The sequence below is a fragment of the Populus alba genome, chromosome 3 (assembly GCF_005239225.2).
Source record: "Populus alba chromosome 3, ASM523922v2, whole genome shotgun sequence".
NCBI lineage: Eukaryota > Viridiplantae > Streptophyta > Magnoliopsida > Malpighiales > Salicaceae > Populus > Populus alba.
Window position 1 is genome coordinate 18,726,237 of NC_133286.1, and position 22,629 is coordinate 18,748,865.

The 22,629-nt window shown below is 32.1% G+C and overlaps 2 protein-coding genes across 3 annotated transcripts; one reads left to right on the plus strand and one right to left on the minus strand.

The window, feature by feature from the left end:
• The first annotated feature begins 689 nt into the window (after window positions 1–689).
• Window positions 690–4,619, plus strand: LOC118054470 (photosynthetic NDH subunit of lumenal location 5, chloroplastic). Of its 2 annotated transcripts, none has more exons than XM_035066065.2 (7): window positions 690–840; window positions 927–1,154; window positions 1,551–1,701; window positions 1,812–1,900; window positions 2,946–3,000; window positions 3,281–3,366; window positions 4,214–4,619. In XM_035066065.2, exons 1-7 carry the CDS (start codon window positions 817–819, stop codon window positions 4,370–4,372), a joined length of 792 nt encoding a protein of 263 aa, XP_034921956.1. In that variant the 5' UTR covers window positions 690–816; the 3' UTR covers window positions 4,373–4,619. The 2 variants fall into 2 exon arrangements, with proteins under 2 accessions (XP_034921956.1, XP_073264014.1); XM_073407913.1 differs by having other exon boundaries at window positions 3,281–3,365; window positions 4,203–4,619.
• A 4,702-nt stretch (window positions 4,620–9,321) lies between these two features.
• Window positions 9,322–12,529, minus strand: LOC118054471 (ACT domain-containing protein ACR4). Its single transcript, XM_035066067.2, has 7 exons — window positions 12,222–12,529; window positions 11,998–12,043; window positions 11,786–11,900; window positions 11,620–11,687; window positions 10,399–10,995; window positions 10,179–10,283; window positions 9,322–10,084 (listed from the first exon to the last, which is right to left on the minus strand). The coding sequence occupies exons 1-7, from the start codon at window positions 12,290–12,292 to the stop codon at window positions 9,740–9,742; spliced, it is 1,347 nt and encodes a 448-aa protein (XP_034921958.1). The 5' UTR covers window positions 12,293–12,529; the 3' UTR covers window positions 9,322–9,739.
• Window positions 12,530–22,629: the final 10,100 nt, after the last annotated feature.

Sequence of the window (22,629 nt, forward strand, 5' to 3'; positions counted from 1 at the left end):
AGTGATAAAAATAATGGTGATGATAGATATAATAATAAAATCAATGATAATTATGATACTAATAAATGGTTATAAAATGATGGTTGTTGTGTCAATTTTAATAATAATGAAATAATAGTCATTTTAATAATAAGATGGTTATAATAGTGATAATGATTATAGTGGTGAAGTTATAGTAATAATGATTGTGATAATGTTATAAAATTATATTAAAATAATGATTATATTGATAATAAAATATTTGTGATTGATGAAAAATTATACTGATTCATGATAGTGATAATAAAAGATTACAGTGAGATCATTATAAAAAAAAATGTAAATAATATTTTTTTTTTTAATTTGCACTATCTAGAGATTAATTTGAAATTATTTTTATTAATTTATTTATAAGGAAAAATGTTTTCTAAAAAAAATACTATGAAAAAAAAAACTCTCAAGTTAAAATCTAATTGATATTTATAGCCGATCCAATGTAAAAATAAAATAAAAAATCCAAGACATCGATCATTACAGAACATATCATATCCAGTGATTTGCTACCATTAATTTCAGCTGCCCAATGCTAGTTTTTTTATTTTTTATTTTTCATTTAAAAAAATGGGCCTCCCTTGATTGGTATGGTCATGGTCCCTGGATATTCGACACTTACCCCAGGAGATTCTGAGAGGACATACTTGTCATTTTTGTAAACACAAACACAATATCTGTAATTTCACAATCATCGTCGCTTCATCTTCTTTTCTATTTCTATAAATTAAAACCAAGGAAAATCACGCCTAACGCCTTCTCTCTCTCTCAGACACATACCCATCAATGGCGGCTTCTTTTACAACCCTGGTAGTCCTTCTCCCTTTTATTTTCTCAGTAACCAAGCACACCCCATTTATTGACCCAACAAAAAAATGTGTTTTTTTTTTTTGCAGACAAATGTGGGCTCACTATCAACTCCACAAAATACTATGTTGCAGGTAAAATCAGTAAGATCCACCCAGTGTAATGCGGTAAGGTTTCCCACTAGAAATGTGTTACCGTCAAATGTTTCCTCGTCTTCATCGAGCTTCTTCTTCTCGGGTCCGCTTCGTTTTGCTTCTCTCACAACCTCTTCTCCGAAGAAATCCCGTGTTCTCAGCTCCGTTCGAGCTAGTGCAGAGGTTAGGGTTTTTGCAGCCCCCCCCCCCCCTTTTCTGGGATTATTCTATGTTTCTAGTTTATAACGTGGTTTTTATCGGTTCAATCGATTGAGAGTTTTTTTTTTTGCCTGAGACCTGGACAGTGAGATTTTTTTAGATTTTAGTGAACTTTTTTTTTTAAAAAAACTTTCTTGAGTTCTGACGACTATATTGAGCACTTAGAGATATACGCAACTGTTCATTGTGTTCAAAGAACAGATTTGGGATCAGAAAATTTGATTTGCTATGTGAAATGTGTATTAGAGTTTGTTTTGTGATGGTTTTGATGTGGAATTAGTTTTTTGGATTAATGAAGTTTGATTTGTATGTGGTTTTGCATACCCATGTCTTGAATTATTTTCTTAAAAAAAATTTCAGGTTGCAGAGTTACAGTCAAAGGTGACCAACAAAGTGTATTTTGATATAGGGATTGGGAATCCGGTAGGGAGGCTTGTTGGGCGAGTCGTCATTGGGTTATATGGCGATGATGTGCCACAAACGGTGGAGAACTTCCGTGCTTTATGCACAGGTTGTGTCATATGAACTTAAGATCTGTACTATCCATCAGTTATTTATTTTCTAAACATCAATGCTCTGAATATTTTCTTAAATCTGGTTTCAATTGTGTATTTTGATCAGGAGAGAAGGGCTTCGGCTACAAAAATTCTGCTTTCCATCGTGTCATTAAAGATTTCATGATTCAAGGAGGGGACTTTGACAAAGGAAATGTGAGTTCTCTCTTCACACTTTTGGGTGCATCTCAACTAAAAGGATATTTTTTTGTCTTGTGATATATTCTTTTGTTAGTTAGCTGAGATTTGAATCCCTGTTTTGTAAATTTTAAGTATACACGCAGTCAAAGATACCAACTAATTTGCCGTGCAAGAGGCCTTTTGTTATTTTTAAAGGCAATTTCACCTTCTTTTATTGGCTTGCTATAAATAGCAATCGGCTTAATATCCAATGACAAACCAAGAATTTTGAGCTGGTATGCCATGAGAACTTCAATTTCTCATTTCCATCTCTATTTTCTTACCTCCTAAACATTTTCATCTTTCAAGTACCTATTGAATAATTCTCCTAAAAATACACAAAGTGAATCAAGAATCAATAAGATACTGAAAACAAGCAAAACAAAACTAATATTATGATTTCGCAAGTAGCAAAACGAATTTGTGCAAAATATGGATGATACGTAGACTCGAAATAAAACATCAGAAAAAATTAATGAAAACACTTATTTGACTCCTAAATAACCTATATATAACATAAATAAACTGAATAGGTTAAAAAAATAGTAACAAATATGTTTTTGTAACTTGATGCAAATTTGACCCCTTTGTTATTTTTAAAGGCAATCTTCACCTCCTTTTATTGGCTTGCTAGAAATAGTAATTGGCTTAATATCCAATGACAAACCAAGAATTTTGAGCTGGTATGCTATGAGAACTTCAATGTCTCATTTCCACCTATATTTTCTTATCTCCTAAACATTTTCATCTTTCAAGTTCCTATTGAATTATTCTCTTAATAGTGTAGGAGGTGTGTTGTTCAGTGTATGAGACCCTTGAAATTTGCTCTTTATTCAATTTCTATGCTTTTGTTCCCTTGTTTCTCCGTGTGTTTGTTAAGAAATGAAACATTGTCAATGATATTCTAAGCTCATGTTATATCTTGTACATGCATCTGTGCCACTACCAACTAGCTTTGTACTTGGGGCATTGTAAGCGTTTTCAATTAGATTTGTATTCTGATATTTGGAAAGACTTGCAGGGCACTGGAGGTAAAAGCATATACGGCCGTACATTTAAAGATGAAAACTTCAAGTGTAAGTTGATACTTCTCATGTATCTATTGTACTAGTTTGGAAACCCATGCTCAGTAAACTGTAAATCTCACCTAGGATGTTTCCTTGGTCGAAGACAGATGATCGCTTCTCCATCTCTCACTCTCTTCATGTCTGAGATTGAGCAGTCACTGAACTGAAAATTCCCCATATGAGTGATTGATTCTTCCTGGTCATCATTTTTAAATTTTGGTGTTGCATGTTGTATATTTTATCTATGTGCCACTGCATGCCTAATTATGAAATCTCATATCTTTTGCAGTGTCACATATTGGACCAGGAATTCTTAGTATGGCAAATGCAGGGCCCAACACCAATGGAAGCCAATTTTTCATCTGCACTGTCAAGGTAGATATTGTCATTTTATTTAGACACATATTCCTCATGCACGTGTGTAGAGGCATGCTCATTTGTGGCTGGGCAGACAAACGTGTGATATCCTCTTGTTACAGTTTCTTCAATTTGGCTGAGAATGTTTTGAATTTTTGATGTTTTTTTTTTTTTTTTAATATAATCCGTGCAGAATCTCAAATAGAGAGATCAAAGAAGGAAAATAATTCCTATATACTAAATTTTCCTCTCTTTGCTATGCTAGGAAGCTAATGTCCCTGCTACTAACTGGGTTTGGTGGTGTTTATGGTATAAAATAAATTGTTAATTGTAGTTAAATTGGGTTTAACTTAAAACCTCCCCAGAAGGAAAGAGGATTAGGATAAAAAGTTCAGCAGTGTATTTTCCAGGTTACGCCCCTTTTTCTGCTGGAAAGTATGCAGGTGGTTTTGCCTGCCGGACTTTTCTGTATGCAACGTGGCCATTACAAAGAAAGCAGAATTAGTCTATATTTCTTGTTGACCATACCTGCATTTAGATAGTATATGTAGGTCTTGAAGACTGGAATGCATTTTTTGGTTTGTGGTAGCTGATGGTCTATATCATCTAAATTTCACCAACAATGTTCCATTCTCTTAGAGTAGCTTCCATTTTCATGCTGGCTTAGCACCTATTTGTTATAGCTAGCGTGGTTTTTAGCAGTCACTAATGGAGACAGGTTATGTTCTACAAATGCTTATTGATTTTGTTGATCAATTCCATCTAGTTAAAAGCTTTGTCAAGTGGTCAAATCTTTGCAGATTTATGTTACGTTTATATGGCTTGATACATGTTTCTTTGTTTTTCTGTTCACGGGAAATGACAGACTCCATGGCTAGATCAAAGGCATGTTGTTTTTGGTCAAGTTTTGGAAGGCATGGACATTGTTAAATTGATCGAGTCACAAGAGACAGACAGAGGAGACCGTCCCACAAAGAGAGTGGTGATCCTTGAAAGTGGTGAGCTTCCCATGAATGAAGCTTGATGCTATCAATTCTATCCATCCCTTCTCCTCAACATCGAACATGAGAGTAGTCTGCCCCATTTGGAGGGCTTTCGTTAAACGAGTATGGAATTAACCTCTGAAAAAGTTTCTTTCTTCACTTGTATTCATTAGAAAGCTTGAGCAAAAAGGGTTGTTTCTCGGATAGAAAAAAAATAAAATAATCACATGGTTGTTGGAGCATATCATTTTCAGTAATTGATCCGAACTTCCACAGCTTTGTTTTAAATGTGCTCATGATGGCATGGCGATGGTTTTTATTTTAAGTGTTCAGAGTGGACTTGGGATGTGATTCCAAGGTAATAGCAGTGAAAAGGTTATGAAATCACCGCACAATTCTTTGTGGTGTATAGTAATTCTGTTATATAATAAAATATATTTAAATAAATACAAATTCAAATACTAGATATTATCTCCTACAGTCAAGGAGTTGTCACAAACATGATTTGAAGAGGATTCTTTGGATCCTTGTATAACTGAAATACCCTCCCCTCTAAAGCCTGTCCTAAATAGCTTGGAATGAAGAAAAATGAAAGCAGATCGACCAAGGCTCTTGGCAAACATGTCTGTAATTGAGAGATTATTTGGAACATAGTGAATCTGAAGTTTTTTCGAAGCCACCAATTCTCTCACAAAGTCACGATCCAAATCAATGTGTTTTGAATGTTTGTTTGATACTGGATTAACAACAATAAAGATAGAACTTTGACTATCACAAAGCTTGATCGAAGGCAAGGATGAAGACACCTTGAGGTCTTGAAGAAGATGACCAAGCCAATTGATTTTAGCGGCGGTGGGTGTCATATAGCCTGATATTTCGATTAACAGCTTGATCAGGATACCATTGGTTGTAGAGCTCCAGAACACTAGATTATCACTAAAATAAATTGCGTGACCAAAAATTGAGTTAGGGCATCCAGTCCAATTAGCATCAAAATAAGCAAGAAGGTCTCATGAAGAAGATAGGGTGAGAGACAAACCATTGAGAAATGCCTTTTGACGTCAAGCCAACAAAGAACAGCCTGAATTGTGGATGCCCTAACAGTAAAAATTAGAGGTTGAAGTCCACGCTGAAGAACATATGGCCCATTTTCAAGTCACCAGTACCATCCCTTTGGTGACTCAATTATATATAACAAAACGATCATTAATAAAGGCGATAGAATAAAGAAAACCAGACGTTAAATGTACTAATAGATATTAGATTTCTGGTGAGTCCAAGCACGATTAAAACATGCGGTAATTTAAGTGAGAAAGTGGGGGGAAAGGCACCAGTACGGGAAACTGAAAGTGAGGCATAATCACCACCAAGAACACTAAAATAAACTGGAAGTGGGTTAAAAGTAACAGAGTTCACAGCTGGGTTTGCGATGAACTTGTGCCCGAGTAGGGCCTTAGGATACAAAAGCTCCATGAAGCCACCAGAAAACCACCACTGTAAATCACATCAATCATTCAGACATCGAATGTTTAGTTTTGGTACGTCAAGTAAAATGACATGACCGCAAGTTGCAAACGTTGTTTCCATCATCTTCTTTTTTTTTTTTTTTTTTTTTTGATTTACATGGGTGTCCGGGCCAGCTTGTGCGCACCACGACTAATCCCACGGCTCACTGAACATCCTGCAAACCCAGTAAGCATGTAAGGCACCGCGGGGGTGACAGGCGTGCATGGTGAGGTTTGAACCCAGAATGCAGAGGAAGGGAACAAGTCCCTTCAACTGCTGGGTCAAGACCTCAAGTGCACGTTGTTTCCATCTTTAACACGTCAGGAATTGGCTTCCTGGTATTTTGTTAATTATGACTGCGCCGACGACGACGTCGCCACTCTCGTGGGGTGACTTTCATGACCATCATCATCATCATCATCATCATCATCATCATCATCATCATCATCATCATCATCATCATCATCATCATCATCATCATCATCATCATCATCATCATCATCATGATGATGATGATGATGTTGTCGTTGATGTTTTATTTTAATAATTGCCGTTAAATAATTAATAGCTGAGCATATAGTCGGCTATTTCTCGACACTTTCCTATCAACTTGTGTTTGCTACTATTAATATATGTTTTTTAAAAAACAAAAACTTGTGGTAGCTAAAAGCCTAGAAGGGGCGTTGATTGATAAACTTAAGGAGACAAAACTCTTTTGGATAAAAAATTCTATAAAAACCAATTCTAAGAAAATTATCTTCTTTTTTTTTTTTTTTATGTTTGACCATATTATAAAAAATAGATAGAAGATATTGGTGATTGGAAGTACACATTGAAAATAAATTTATTTTTTATGCTATTCTATTTTATAATAAAAATTTTATGTTTGTTACATTTGATTATTGTATAATTTGACTTTGTATATATTTTTCTAGAAATATTTTATATGTTGGTTTTCTTATCTTTATATTAGATAAAAATAATACTAATATATTATATATTGACATATACCTATCTATTATTTCCTAACAATTTTAAATAGAGAAAAAAACAGTAAATATTATATATGTTGATTTTATATATGCAACACAACATTTAAATAGAGAAAAAAAATGATGTCTTATGCTTACAAGAAACCTAAACAAGATTTTAAAAAAAACTTCTTTTTAGACCCCGTTTGTTTGCAAGAAAGTAGTTTTTTTGAAAAAAGAGGTTTTTTTGGAAAGTGAATTCCGAAAAAGTAAATTATTTTTCGATGTTTGGTAGTGTCATGAAAAATAAGTTGGAAAACACTTTTCAGTGTTTGGTTATGTTATGAAAAATGAGCTGAAAAATAACTTATTAATATTTTTTTTTCAAGTTTATTAAAATAATAAAGAACAAATCTTACAAATTAAAAGGTTGAATGAGAATGGAATTGGAAAAAAATCTAATTTCATAAATTATCTCAAATAAAATAAATAATAATCAAAATAATAGAGATCAAATCTAACAGGTAAAAAAATTAAAAGATGATGAAAATAAAATAATTATAATTATAATTATAATTTCATAAATTATTTTAAATAAAATAAGGAACAATCAAAAGAATGAGGACCAAATTTGATAAATAAAAAATTTCAATTTAAAAAATGATAAGAGAAAAGTAAATAACAATCATAAAAATAAAGATCAAAGGTAATATAAAAATCAAATTAAATCAAATTTTAAGGGATGAATTTGAAAAAAAAAAATTCAAACAAAATATATAGCAATCAAAAGTTTGAGGATCAAATTTGACATAATTAGTAAATAATATGATATTTTTAAAATTTTCACAACTTCTAGAAAGTGATTTTTATCCAAAATAAAAGAAAAACACTTTCCTGAAAATCAAACTAAATTTTTCTTTAACAGAAAAGTATTTTCTATTGATTAAAAAGTTTTTTTGTTGACTAATTTTTTTAATAAAAAAAAAATTTTAAAAATAGTTTTTCAAAAACACTTTTCATAAAATTAACACAACCTAAACAATGAAGATAATAAAATCAATTTTAATACTATACTTGTAGCCAGGTACAACAGCTGTTCGATGTTGTCACGTTAAATTTGGCTACGTATCTCCGTTCTCTGCATAGTAAGCAGCCAGCAACACTCGTCTTTTACGTTGTAAACGTAATAATAATGTAATGCATGATACAGTAGACATAATGATTCTGTCTCAAAAATTCTACCACTCCATCTCCTCAACTTACGTGCTTCGAGGAAGATTTATAGAGTATCTCAACTGCGAGACCTACCATTTTATTCTATTCGTTCAAGGATCCAGTCCTCTTCCGCCACCGGGTCCCACGACACCAGAAAAAGGACCCCACATGTACTGGCGGCTGACGTTTGTGAGATCCTTATCCGGCCACGTTTACGTTGCTGATGCAGCTATCATAATCATAAGAACTATAAATCAGAAAGGGAAAAGAGACACATCAATGAGTGCTGGAGGATGTGGAATTACGCAACATCTTTCCTCCCCCGTTGAGAACTGTCGGTGACTTTTCTGCTGTCTTTGTTCATTAGAAAGTCTTAATTACGAAATGATTACAAAGTCACTAACAAAGTCTCCTATTTGCATCGTTATGATCTTAGACTTCAGATTCCCGTTCTTATCCAATCGCCGAGCCTACATTTTAGAGTTTTCCCATGTCATAATTATGTTATTTGTCTATCACATGCATGATCTAAGGATTGATCAATTACTCGTTAAAAGTTTTCCTCGCTGTGGAATGATCCAACCCCTCAAGGGCCGAACTGGAAACTCTATCAAAAGCTAGAAGTATAGAATCGATTGTATCAATCATCTATACTGGCATTTAATCATACTAGTTGATATCGTGCTCTGACTTTCATGTTCAGCCCCTCTCCAATTATAAACGGACGCACAGAAGAAACCAAAAGCATTGGATAAATTGAATCAAGAACAAGTTTTTTCACAGATTCCTCAAAACATGCCATATTCAGGAATGCAAATTGGCCTTGAAATGATGGGTTCCCACATAATTACTTGTTCCACATGGAAAAGAGCGATTAGTTTGGGGTGTACCGTTTTTGGAGTGCCCCTTACCTACTCGTGAGCACTTGAAGGTGTCCCTTGCTTCAGGAAAGCCCTGAATCAAAGCATGTCACCACCACAACCCAACTTGTATCGAATCATGAGCACTAAGCACTTTCTTTAGTCGGAATTGCAGCAAAAAGTCAATCTTGATGGCTTATTACTATATATATACAGGGAAGTTGAACCACCATCAAACTTCCCTGTCTCATTACACATCACCATTTTGTACACTCTTGGTAGGCGAAAGCACAACCAAAACATCCCACCAATGGATATTTGTATGCCTAGGCCATAATGTTGCCAGGGGAATATAATCTTCAGCACTGTAGCGCCTGCTCTCTATTCATGAGTTACCTGCTAATGAGAAAAATGCCAAGAGAGGGACCAAAGGAAATATACAATCAAATTAATGCACAGCTGTGCGATGGAATCACCACTCTCAAATTCAATGATCCAATAAAATCAAATCTGCAATGCATCCTGCACTAAAGGAGCCTTTACATGGCATCAGGATCCAAAATGCAAATCATGTTGATCATAGCGCTTAAACCATCACGCAGAATGACCCTCAGCGCTGCATTTTGGATGAAGTTTTTGAGCCAGTATAACTATATTTACAAAGTCACATGGGGACAAGGAAGCTCGAACAAGATATTTACAACAAGCTTTACAAATTCAAATTTGATTGCAACTTTGATGCCTCGTCCAAGATCAACAGGGAAGTGAACTAAAGCTCTAAGGAACAACCTGTGCAGCTAAGTCAAACAATCCAACATTTACGTGGCTGACCAGCCTAGTTTAGCAATTGAACAGCTCAAGAATTTGACTTTATTAGACCCAAGTGATAAAGGAACTTCTCTGACTTTGATCGAAAGATATTACCTAAAGACAAGAACCCACGTTCCTGGGGCGGAGACTTCGAGTAAGCATCATCATTCACATTAAGTATAGTCAAACCGATCTCTTTTCTAACTGCTTCAATAGTTTCACTCTTCACTGGATGTCCTGATGAATCAGTGACGAAGAAAACATTCACAGCCTGGGAACCTCTGGTAGTAACCTCAGCTCGAGTGACTGAAAGACCGTTTTCCCTAAAAATGCGAGTCACGTCAGACAAAAGGCCGACCCTGTCCTCAGAACAAAGTTCCAATCTTACGCCCTGCATCAAGACGTACAGTTCAATAAATCAAATACTAGTGAGATGTTGACAAGTTTGAAACTAGCATTAAAATCAAACTTGAGCATATCTGTACCTCAGAAGTTCTCCTCCTAATAGCAGCCTCCAAGCAATTAATTAGTCTTTGCCTCTCTGCTTCGGAATTAATTGGGGACCCATCCATATGCCTAATAAAATACTCCTGTATTACAAGTAACAAATGAGATCCTCCGTAGCAATGTTTAAAAAGCATTTGTTTGGTCAAAAAAAAAAAAGAACAGAATTATTAAATGCATCTTGAAGGAATAAAGAGTAACCTGGCAAGCCTCCGGTCCTTCAGCTATGATAATTGCATGATATACTACATATTGCATGTCAGTTAACGTGCACACTGTATCAAATATTAGCTTCGGCCGGTCTGGACACCTCAGGTTCACAACAGTGTAACCCTTATCTACACAGTTTTCCACCGTTACAAAACGGTTGCGTTCACTTGCTGAGCTACAATCTGCATCATCCACGTCATAATCACGATCAGCATACATCATCTGATGCAGCCTCCTCTCCTTGTGAGTGGAACCCACGGACACAGCTGTATTGGCACTTCGTTTATCTCTATCACCCATTAGAATACATAGGAGAAGTTGTTTGATCTTAGCGAGCCTATCAGGATCATCAATTGGCAATCCAGTAGCCTCATCAGTGATGTAAACAACAGATGCCATTCTTGAATTGTGGGTCCATATTTCTGAGGCCACCACATTACATTTGAGGTCAGCAAGAACAGCAAAAATTTCTGAAAGCAGGCCTGGTCGATCGCTCCCTGTCAATTCAATGGTTGTGTTCTCCGCAGCTCCTTGCACATCCACAGACCGTCTCAAGGATCGGAAGCTTGGTCCTCTTGGTCCCAGTGACTGTGACATGTAAATTAATTCATGAACATGACTTGAGACTTACATGGCTCCACACATATTGTTGTAAAACTTTCATAGTAGAGACCAAACAACAGCCACCATTTCTTCCTCGTCTGCTCCTTTCATTATCTCCTTGAGCGAAACTAAGGAGAATAATTAATTTAAAGGACTTGGATCCACAAAAAGAAGTGCCCAGTGACTTCCTCACTGCATCTGGAATTCTATACAATTTGACTTGTCTGTTCCTTCCATGACATTTATATATCTAACCAATTTCAACAGTTTTGAACTTCTCTATGAATTTCTCTACCTCCTTTTTGAAAGAAAAATTGGAATTCAGTGAGAATAGAAGTACTATAGTCTAAAAATGTGCACAAAAAATGAGGCCTTGCTCTCGGATTCTTGTCAAAATTTAATGACGAGTGAAATGGCTAAAAACACAGTGGCACTTGCTGGAGCTAAGGCTCCATTAGGGCATAAAACATTTAGAAAAGAAGTCAGGACTGAGCACCAAAGTTATATGCTTTAAAGTCTCTTTAATTCCACTTTCACATGGAAACGATAAATGTAAAGATTTTCATTTTCCAGTTTTGGTTAAAATGGAGGCCAGTTTAGCAGACCTACCTGTTGAATTCTTTCAGCCACATCATCCTCGGATAACTTATTCCCATGTTGATCTGTAACGTGAAACACTGCAAAAGAACCATTTTAAGACGAGAAAATCAACAACAATTAATTGACATACAGAGCCACCAAACTTGAATGAAAAGGCAAAGGACAAAAAACTAACCATCCATGAACCATTCTCCATCTGAAGAAATGTAAGCTCGTCTGATTAAAAGATTCAAATCAGTCAAGACCTGAACTACCTCTAACAAACTACCACGCTTATTAGCACTATCAACCTGAAAATTATCAGCAAAACAAAATCAAGTTACAGACTTTAAACTCACAAAAGCTCATAAAACGAACCAATAACATCCAAATGATTCAATCAAACACCTCAATCAAAGTGGCTTTCCTGCTTGAGGCATTATCAACTGTGACCCTGCAAAATTAAACACAGACAAAAAAACAATATCACACACGCATACTGCCAAATCCTTAAAAAAATCTGAACTTTGAGCTCAAGAAATGAAAATTTCAAGAAAACACAACCACCCCTTTCAATTCAAAAAAAAACTCGCACGTTAAATGAAATTAAAAGCAAACAAAAGTAAATTCACCTTGGAGGGTTCATTCGAATTACAAGCTTCTCAAATTCATCATCTATCGTGAGACGAGACCAGCAGTCCATATTCTCTATAACAACTAGAACAAGAACAGGAAGAAGAACAAGAAAAAGGAGAGATTTATAAAACCAAAGCAGAGGATTATGTCTGTGTGTTTCAAAAACGTAGAGAAATGGGTTGGCTTTATTTTGGTTTGCTGGTGTACTTTCTATCCATCAGTGTCATCAGTTTTTTGTACCTTTGGATTCTGAATTCTGAATTATGTTGTGTTCAAGGGCGGAGATACTTACAGGGCTGAGGAGGGCTGTAGCCCAGGGTGGGAAAAAAAAAATTCACAGTTACTAAAGAAGCATATTTTCAAGAACAAAAGCTAGGAAATAAAATATCCATCAAGTCTGGTTTTAACAGACTAAAACGCAAATGGAGTTCTATCATTTTTTTTTCCGACCACTAAATTATTTTTAACAAAAATTTCAATTATCTTGCATAGTAAAGTTTAAAAAAAAAAACAACTTAATTTTTGAGTTTTTTCCCCTACTTTAAAAAAAAAACAAATTAAATTAAATGTTGAAAGATGAAACTGAAATAAAAAAACTTGAACTTAAAAAAATAAATTCAGACAAATCACCTAAACTTAGGTTAATATCCCAAATTCTCAACTCATTAAATTCTAAAATCAGGCTCAACCAAGAAGCCCAGATCATGTTAAAGTAAGAAATAATATATATATATATATATATATATATATATATATAAAATTTAAAAACATAACAATAAAAAATGGAGGATAAAATCGCAAAAAAAAAATTAAATAAAATAAATAGTAATCAAAAGAATGAAAATCAAATATAATAAATTTAAAAATTACAAGGATATGAAATTGAAAAAAAAATTTCAATTCTATAAAATAATTCAAATAAAAAAATATAAATTATATCTAACTCTACTTTAGAACTTAAGGACAACTTTAAATCATTTAAAGCGATGCTATTTCCAAGCTTGCTGAGAAATTTTATCCTGAAGATTTCAATGAACAAGAAATATATTATTTAAGATTTTAGCTAGAGCATTATGAGATTGATGTGATTCATCATAAGAGCTTTCAAAATATATCTACTAAGAGTGATCATTTTCGATTCGGTTCGGTTTTTATAAAAAAAAGTAACCAAACCAAAATTTTTTTTTTGAAAAAAACCTAAACTGAACCGAAACTTGTTCCAATCGAACAATTTTGGTTTGGTTTGGTTTTTTAGAACAAAAACTGGTTCAAATCGGTAGACTCGATTTTTCCGGTTTGGCTTAGTTTTTTCGGTTTTAAGCTTATAAAACCGAAAACGAACTAGTCAATTTTTTTAAAATTTTAATCGGTTTAATCAGTTTTTTTATTGTTCGGTTTTTTCAATTTGTTTTTTTATTTTCTTGATTTAATCGGTTTTTTGGATTTTTTGCTTACCCATAATGTCTATCATTTCTGAATTATGTCGAGGATTAGCTGAAACAAATAAATTACAGCACTATCATTTGATTGACAAGTTAATTCATCTTGTTTTGACTTTGTCTACACTGCCACAACAGAGCGGATATTTTCAGCTATAAAACATGTTAAAATTGTACTTCGCAATAAAATAAAAGAATAGTTCTTAACGTATTCTATAATGATTTACTTCGAACAAGAGCTTGTTGAAGATATTGATTCGGATTCGATCATAGATGAATTTTATTCTACAAAACATCGAAGGATGCAACTTTGATATTGTATTTTATTTTTATTTTCAATTTTATATACTTTAAATTTTATTTTATTTATATTTTGTATTATGTATTTGGATTGAAACTTTATTATTAATTTGATAAATTTATATATACAAGTTAATAATTGATTTTAAAAAATAATTTATGTATATTTATATTATAGCCCAGGATAGAAAAAATTCCTAGCTCCGCCCTTGGTTGTGTTGTGTGTTTGTTGGGTTGGCTCTTGGTTTGGACGAAGAGTTTTGGAGGGACTTCACATTAACAACACTAATCCCTTGAAAAAAGAAAAGAAAAGAAAGATTAATCAGCATAAGAGAAGAGAGGAGAAAGCAAGGGACGGGGCACTGTCAAACAGGCTTGTTGTCGCCTGGTAACATGGGGCCTACCTACGCCCCCTCCTCCCAGAACTTGGTCTACTCTTCTTCTCCGTTTGAGGGTTTGTGATTATTGATTGGTATCCTTTCACAAGGCGGCTCCAAGTTTTTCTTTGGCTAGTGTAAGTGGGTTTTCAACATTTCTTGCCCTGGTTTTATAGACTCCTTTTTGTCAATAGAACGTCTTACGTCTTAATACTCTACGGACTTCAGAGTTTCTAACTGGTTTTCAAAAGGCGTTACATTAAATATTGATTTTTTTTAATTATTATTTTTTCAAGATTATTTTAATATACTTGTATCAAGATTAATTTTTAAAAAATAAATATTGACACCCATTTTTTCACTTTGGGTCCATCTCAGGTTCACATGAAAATGTAGCAAGATTTTGCTGCGCTTCAGGGTCCCCCTTCATCTGGGTGACAACATTAATCATCTTCACATCTGGGTTGGATTTTGTTTGGATTTAGGGTTACTCTCTCTTCCCTTGGTTTAATGGCAAGCTCCTCGATAAGCTTGTGTTTGGTATAAAGTTAAAATTAAAAAAAAAAAAATTGTTAAAGAATTAAGATTTAATGAAAATATTAAATATATAACAAGTGTTAAGTGGCTTATGATTTAATGAAATATAAATGAATGAAAAAAAAAATAAGAATAAAATAATTTTAAATTAAAAAAATGGAAAGGACACGGGACTTCAAGATTCTCCCCATTTAAAATTTCCTTACCCCTCCCTCATTGCAAAGTTAACACTTAACCTCATTTTTTAAGTCAAATGCTAATCTTCGAGAAACTTCTCATCTTCTTCAACCAAACACAAGTAAAAGCGACATAAAAATTATAAAAGTAACTTTTCATCCTTTTACTCGATGCTAAGGCATCATTTATTTTTATATTTGAAAAGGCGTTTGAAAGTGTTTTAAAAATGTGTTCGTGTGGAAGATATATCATAATGGTGTTTTTGGTAATATTTTTTTTTTATAATTTTAATGTGTTCAGATTAAAAATAAAAAAAAATCTAAAAAAAATAATTTTAATATTTTTTTTCAAATGATATTTTTTAAAAAAAATATATTGCACCACATTACCAAACACACACTAAACATATATAATGGGGGAGAGATCACTTTGTCTTTTTATTTAGATTCTTCATTTAGAAAAAAAAATTAAATAGCTTGCCAACGTTTTGTTACGGGCCAACTTGATTTTTTTAAAGCGTAAAAAAAATGATGACAAAGCGTCATAAGTGTATTTTTTTTTTTTTTAAAAAAAAAGTTAACAACCTCCATATCATATAAAAAGAATAAAAAAAAACCAAGATTATGGATTAGATGATGAGAAAAAATAAATTAAATTTTGATAAAAATGTCAAGAATAAAAATTTAAAACCAAAATATTGAGAGCCAAAACCTAAAGTACCATCAAATATTGAAATGAAGGGCCAAATTGAAAATTTTGAAGTCCACATATTCACAAAAAAAAATCAAAACATAAATAAAAATCAAGTGAGTGAGGACTATGTTCAATAAAAAGGAAATTTTTTTAAAAAAAATTAAAATCAAAATACACCATTTGATGCTTAAAATGCTGAACTTTAATAACCCACAACCCGGTGATATGAAATGGAGATAACCTCACAAAAAAATCAAAACAAATCACGAAGCTCAAGACCCAACAAGTTAATGTCAAATGATAAAAATTAAAAAAAAATTAATTTTTAAAAAGGATTTTAAAAAAAGATAGAAATTTAAATTGGGCTAATTATCAAAACTGGTGGATTGAGTCATGACTATAAAAGACAAACACGAAAAAATAATGAAGCAAAATTCTCAATCATAATTTTTTTTTAAAAAATAAAAAATAAAAATAATAAGAACTAAATCATACAGAGAAAAATAATTGAAAGACAATAAATAGTTATTAAATTGAAAAGGATAAAAAAGAGCAATAATTGAAAATAAAACCTTCATCATCGTCAAATCGCCGCTAACCAGGCCAAACACGCCATACTAATAATTGCACCGTCATGTGACGAGTCAAATGACATGACAATTGATGGATTTTAACCATCATAATACGTCTCACGTGCCACTAATTTGACGGAGAGATAATGACACGTTGCACACATTCACCTTATATATTGATTTATTAATATTTTAATAATTAAAATTATTAAAATGCCCAGAGACAATTCTAATATCAAAAAAAAAAAAAGTATGGAAAAGACAGACACACCTTCCCTAGCTAGGCTTAGATTTTTTTTAAGTCAAAGTCCAGACATATCATTTTACTTTATAAAAAATACACAAAGATAAAAAAAACAAATTCTTTTGCAAGGCCAGAATTTTTTAGTTTTTAAGGTTATCATGTCCTTTAACTATGCAACTAAAGTTGGAAATACACAAAAGCCCCCAACAAAGGCCTATTTTTTTAGCTTTCAAGGGTGATAGGGTAATTTCATAAAATTTAAAAAACATAAATTTACTATATTACATCCGACTAATTGACAAGTAATATTATTTTAATCATACGAAAAAAAAAACAACTCCACCCCTGAAAGCAGGTGACCGTTCAATGCATTGAATGGCAAAAATAGTTAACACAATACTTGAATTCACAATGTTTCTTCTCGGATATTAATGGAAAATATCAATCCCTTTTAGTTTTTTTTTTAAAAAAAAGAACAAGAAATCTTGTATCTACCCTCCCCTTCCCTAAATAGACTGGTTTGGCTACTTGCAGAAATATAGAATCACAATCATTTGATGTTCCAATTTTATACATCAGTATATTTGGTTATGGAAATCCTTCTCACCCCTCACTCCTTGGAATCCGAATATGTATTTAGTGTCTTATACCGGGGGGAGTGGTGTGCTGCTGGTAGGAATCTGTGATACAAGAAAACATTATATGATAGCGATAGCACATCTTTCTTTTATACCTTTTTTCACACCATTTGATAAAGTTCATTGAAAGAAAGAATTATACTAGTAAAATTATGATTTTCAAAAATTTAAAAATTCAATTCATGTAAAATTGATAAATTTAATCAAAATCATTTAAATCACAAGTTTATTATTGATTTTATAAGTTTAAAGGTATTATAAATACTCTTTTGTATTTCTCTTAAATTAAACAAAAAAATGAAGATAGAATTTCTTAATAGGTATTTATATGGAACTCTTGTGCTGTTAAGAATAAGTTTTGATGTTGAGTTAATGCTTTGCTTGGTAAAATAAGATTTAATGTTATTTACTCAAACTAATTAATATTTTAGAACTCAATTTCAAACTAAAATAAAGTGTTGATTTTTTCTCTTATAAAAAACAACATTTTTATTTCAGTTTTAAACTCAATCTTTGGATGAAATTAACAAATTTAGTATTATTTATACATACATACATACATATATATATGTATAATTCTTAGTTTATTTAATTAAATGTATTGATAAATTTTTAAATTTGTTGTTAAAATATTTTTTAACAGTAAAAAAAAAAGAAACATTAACAATGTGGGCACATCTTTTTTACATTTTTAAAAACAACGTGGCAGTCGGCAACATAACACAGGGAATCAATTTAAGTATATAAAAAAGAGAACATGTGGGAGTAATAGAAAAACAGCAGACCACAGGAATGGAGTCACCCATGCCCGTTTCTTGTGCACATGGAGGTTAGAGGGATTCAGAGTCGTTGAAATTTTTGTTGTCCTAGTAATCTCGGACAGTATTACATGCAACTCTGGTCATTTCGGACAGTATCACATGTGACATGAGTGAGCTAGGTTTTTTTTTTAATGGGGTTGTCCATATTATATTGTTTTATTTTTTAAAGAGTCCCATCGGACAATTGAGTCCCCATAATTTTAAAGCTGAATAGACCAAAATTCCGTTGAACTCAATTTTGGCAAACAATAAAATTAATAGTACTAACCATCTAGCAGATCTTCAGTAACAAGAGCTTGGAATCTAGAAATTTGTTTTTTTTATGATTTGAAATTTAAGCAATATGATTACTAATATTATAATTACTAAAGATAATATTGTTAAAAAAACGAGTTAACTCTTAAATTTTACGATTTTATCAGTCAACATATATCTAACGTGTCAAATGAGATTAAAACTTGAAAATTAGTAAAATCAGTCAAATTCATTCAAACTTGGTAAAATCGGACTGATTTTACGAGTTTGAAAAAAATATAAAATTGTGTATTTTGGTAATCTGCACCTTAACATTTTTATTATTTTAAAATTGTATCTTGCAAAACTTGTGTAATTTTGAAAATCAAGGGCTTGATTTTGACTATAATTATTACAATTTTTTTAACAATATAAATTATTTGTGGATTTTATTTTCATAAAATTAAAATACATATTCATTCTTCACACTTTTTTATGTAAACTATTAACATATCAGTTGATATATTACTCTATTTTAGCTATAAAATATATAAAATAAAAAAAATACAAATTGGCATGTTGGACTTTTGGAGTAATTAATGTTAAATGATCTATAAAAATTTAAAGGGATTCATTTCTTGTAAATAACAAAGTAAGTTGGTCGATTTGTCCAAGAAATAGAGGAATCAATGTGAACAAAATAAAGGTGTTTGAATTTTTCTATTGTTTATTTTAATTGTGTTATATTGTTAATTATTACTTGATTGAAATTGTTAATATATAATTAGTTAAAATATTTTACTTATGATTTTACGATTCAAGTTTATATTGTATATTCCGTGTCGTGTCAAAAAAATATTTTTGACAATCTTGACTTGAGACTTATATGATCGTTAATTTAAAAACCCGTGGGATTAGTCTAGATATGTGTAAGTTGGTCTAATAAAAAAAAAATTACTAAATTAACTTTTATGGTAAATGCTAAATGTACCAAATACCTATGCTACATGGCATCAAGCCATCAAGCTCATTGGTGTTTATTTAAATCAAAAGTAGAGGGAAGGACAAAGGGACAGATGTCCGTACCAAGCCAGGAGGTAGAGGTTATATATACAAGGCCCACCTGCCGTGGCAAGGGAGTCATCCGCCTCTTTTAGCTCCTGCTCTATACATGTTGCAAAAATATATTTTATTTTTTAAATAATAATAATAAATTAATGTTTTTTTAATATCTTGTGTTGATATTATAAATAAAAAAATATTTTAATATATCTTTAATTAAAAAAAACCTTTAAAAAATCATCGCTGCTCATTTGGCTGTGATATGTCTTGTCCTTTCGATGATAGTCAGTGAGCAATCCTCTGCACCACTCACAGGTGACAACTTGAGGTAAAGAATCAATTGTTTTTTTTCCCGAAATTTAACTTCCTCCCCCCTGAGAAAAGAAGAGGAAGAAGAAGGAAGTATGAGTGGAAGCAATGGATGCCAGTTACTTTAGGTAATTTATCAGCATTTTCTGAAAACTTGGTGATCATATTTTATTTCACAGCTGAAAGCAAATAGATTGACATGGAAGAGATTATCTATGTTGTCATTACATTATTTAACAAGATTAAACACTCTATTTTTCTTAACCCATTTAAATTCTATTGATAATCCTTACGTATTTCTCTTATATCCAAATAATCAATATTTTAAATAGTATTTGGTTGTTGTATAAAAAAATAATAATTAAGACATGATAAACATGTTACACGATCTTTTTTTATAAATTATGTACATCATGAAACAATAATTCAATCTTGTATGTTCACCAAACACTTCAATTTCATAATTTCTATATATATAATTATTTATAAGTGATGAACCAATTTTTCTGTGAATGGCATGGACTCAATGCCTAACTACTAAAAATGAAACTCTACAATTATTCATGTAGAATCAAGTGCAATTCTAGGGATTATATATAAAACCTAAGTCCATCCTATCAAACCTTCCACAACATTTACCATTTGGCAACTAACATTCGACAACATGAACCCTCGACTTGTTTAGAGACAATGAGTAGTGCAAGTAAAAATAGATTTTTAAAGATTTACGTGCTCATTAACTTAAGAATTTGTAAGATTAATCGAGATACGCGCAAACTGACTCAAACACCCACATTAATAATAATAATAAAAACTTTTAGACTATAGCTTCCTTAAGTTTAGTCAATAATCAATGTCATTATCAAACGAAACATAAAAAAAAAACATCATAATCAGCATCCATACGAGTGATTGTGAATTCTAGAGTGATTCTAGATAGCTTGCTTTTAAAATCACTATTTCTTAACTAGGTTGAGCTTTCGGGTGATTCCGAGAGAAAAAAAATTGTCAATAATTTTTTTTCCTTAAATTCTTAATTTGTTTTCCAAGTTTTCGTTTGAAAAATTAAAAAATGATTATTTTTTCCGAGTATAGCTCAATACACTCTAGACAATTCGAGCTTTATTAAATAATAATTATCTATGAACAGTTTACTTATTTATTAATGAATTAAAAAACAATAAAGAATTTTGGGTAAATTCAGGGCGCCCCAATTTATTTTTTTTTACTCTTATCCAGGATTTTTGAAATTTATTTAGGAGAATGACCCGGATTTTTTATTCTTCGAGAGATCTAAAAAAATCTTACCAGGTAATTCAAAGTTTTTTGAATAGTGCCAACCCTCCTCTTCGCTGGATCGAATTTGGATCCTACAGAGTAAAAACAAAAAACATGTTCCGGCAAGGCAAGGGAAGTGTCAATGTGTGCTGTATGCCATCATCCTTAATGGACTGGACCCAAATTCATCTGTAAGTGGTCCAAGAACCCATTTGATTTGGACCACTAGCCAATCTGGCCACTTCACAACGTTGAACTGTCCACTTGTAACAAGCGGTTCCGTTGTTTTCGGAAAAGTAATAAATTTTGTCCGCTTACTGGCTATAGGGTTACATTATGAAGTCATCATGCACGTACCAGATCAAGCATATTATGAAGTCTTGAGTTTCCAACCACTTCTTTGTTTTTGTATTTTATTTTATTTTAAATTAATATTTATTTAATATTTTTAAATTATTTTAATATGTTAATGTTAAAAATAAAAAAAAAATTATTTTAATACAATTCCAAATAAAAAATACTTTAAAAAATAACCGCAATTACATTTTCAAACACACTTATAATACTCAAAGTGAATTCGTTAATGTTCATTCCCGATAAGTCTTTGTGTACACACTTCAAAAGAAGCAGTAATTGTTTTGTTTTAAAATGTTATTTATTCATAAATAAAAATATTTTTTAAAATTTATTTTTAATATTAAAATAATACAAAAAATTAAATTAAAAATCTTTAATTAAAAAAAAAAAAAACAATCTTTAAACGCTATTAATTTACTTGAATGTTGCAACATCTTGAGGTTTGAATCCTAGAAAGCGAGGGAAGCAGCGACGTGAAAAATTATCTGAAACATTCTAAAGTTTGTTTAGAATAATCTCTCTCGTATTTATATATTATTGTTAACATAATTGATAATAAATTTATAGATTGAGAAGAAACTCAATAAATGTTTTTTGAAATATTATATGTTTGTCGTTATAATTAATTAAAGGACTAAAGTGTCCTTTAAAGAAAAAGAAAAGAAAGTAATTTTCAGGACTGTAGTCTTCTTTTCAGATGGTCAGGTCATCTCAAAAACATTCTTTGTCCTGGCCTTCAAATTCAGAGAGAATTCTAGGCATGCCATTGTTACACCCAAACCATCCTCTCATTAGTCAGCACTTACTTCATCAACACCTCAAGGATTGAGGAGATCTTCACCATCTTCTTCTTCAGCTCCTTCAAATCAGGAACCCACCTCAATATAAGCCCAATAACAAATAACAAATACTAAAAAAAATCAAATTTTGGGATATCTCGACCTGGGTTTCTACCGTCCAGGAGAGATTTGAAACTTCACAACTAGGGGTACCATATAAAAGAACACGAGGATGAATTTGAAAATAAAATAAAGCAAAAGAGAAGATAGACCGGAAACCAGGCTTCCCCGTCTAACAAGTAGTTCCGTCCTTGCTGATATCCACATCCTTCCTCTCCTCGAGCAATATCGGATTCCGATCTCTATTTCCTGACAAAAAGAGAAGTATACTGGTTGGGGACAATTTATTTGGTGTTGGGGATGAATTGGTGTACCAGTGAAGGTGGATTAAAGAAGTTTTCTGGGTCACTGCTGTCAAATACTGGCGAATGCCTGGTTGGGCTTAGGCCATGTTGCCTAATCTAAGATATACAAATCCTGATAAGATAAAGCCACCTGGGGAGGCATTAGCATATTGTTGGGACTTG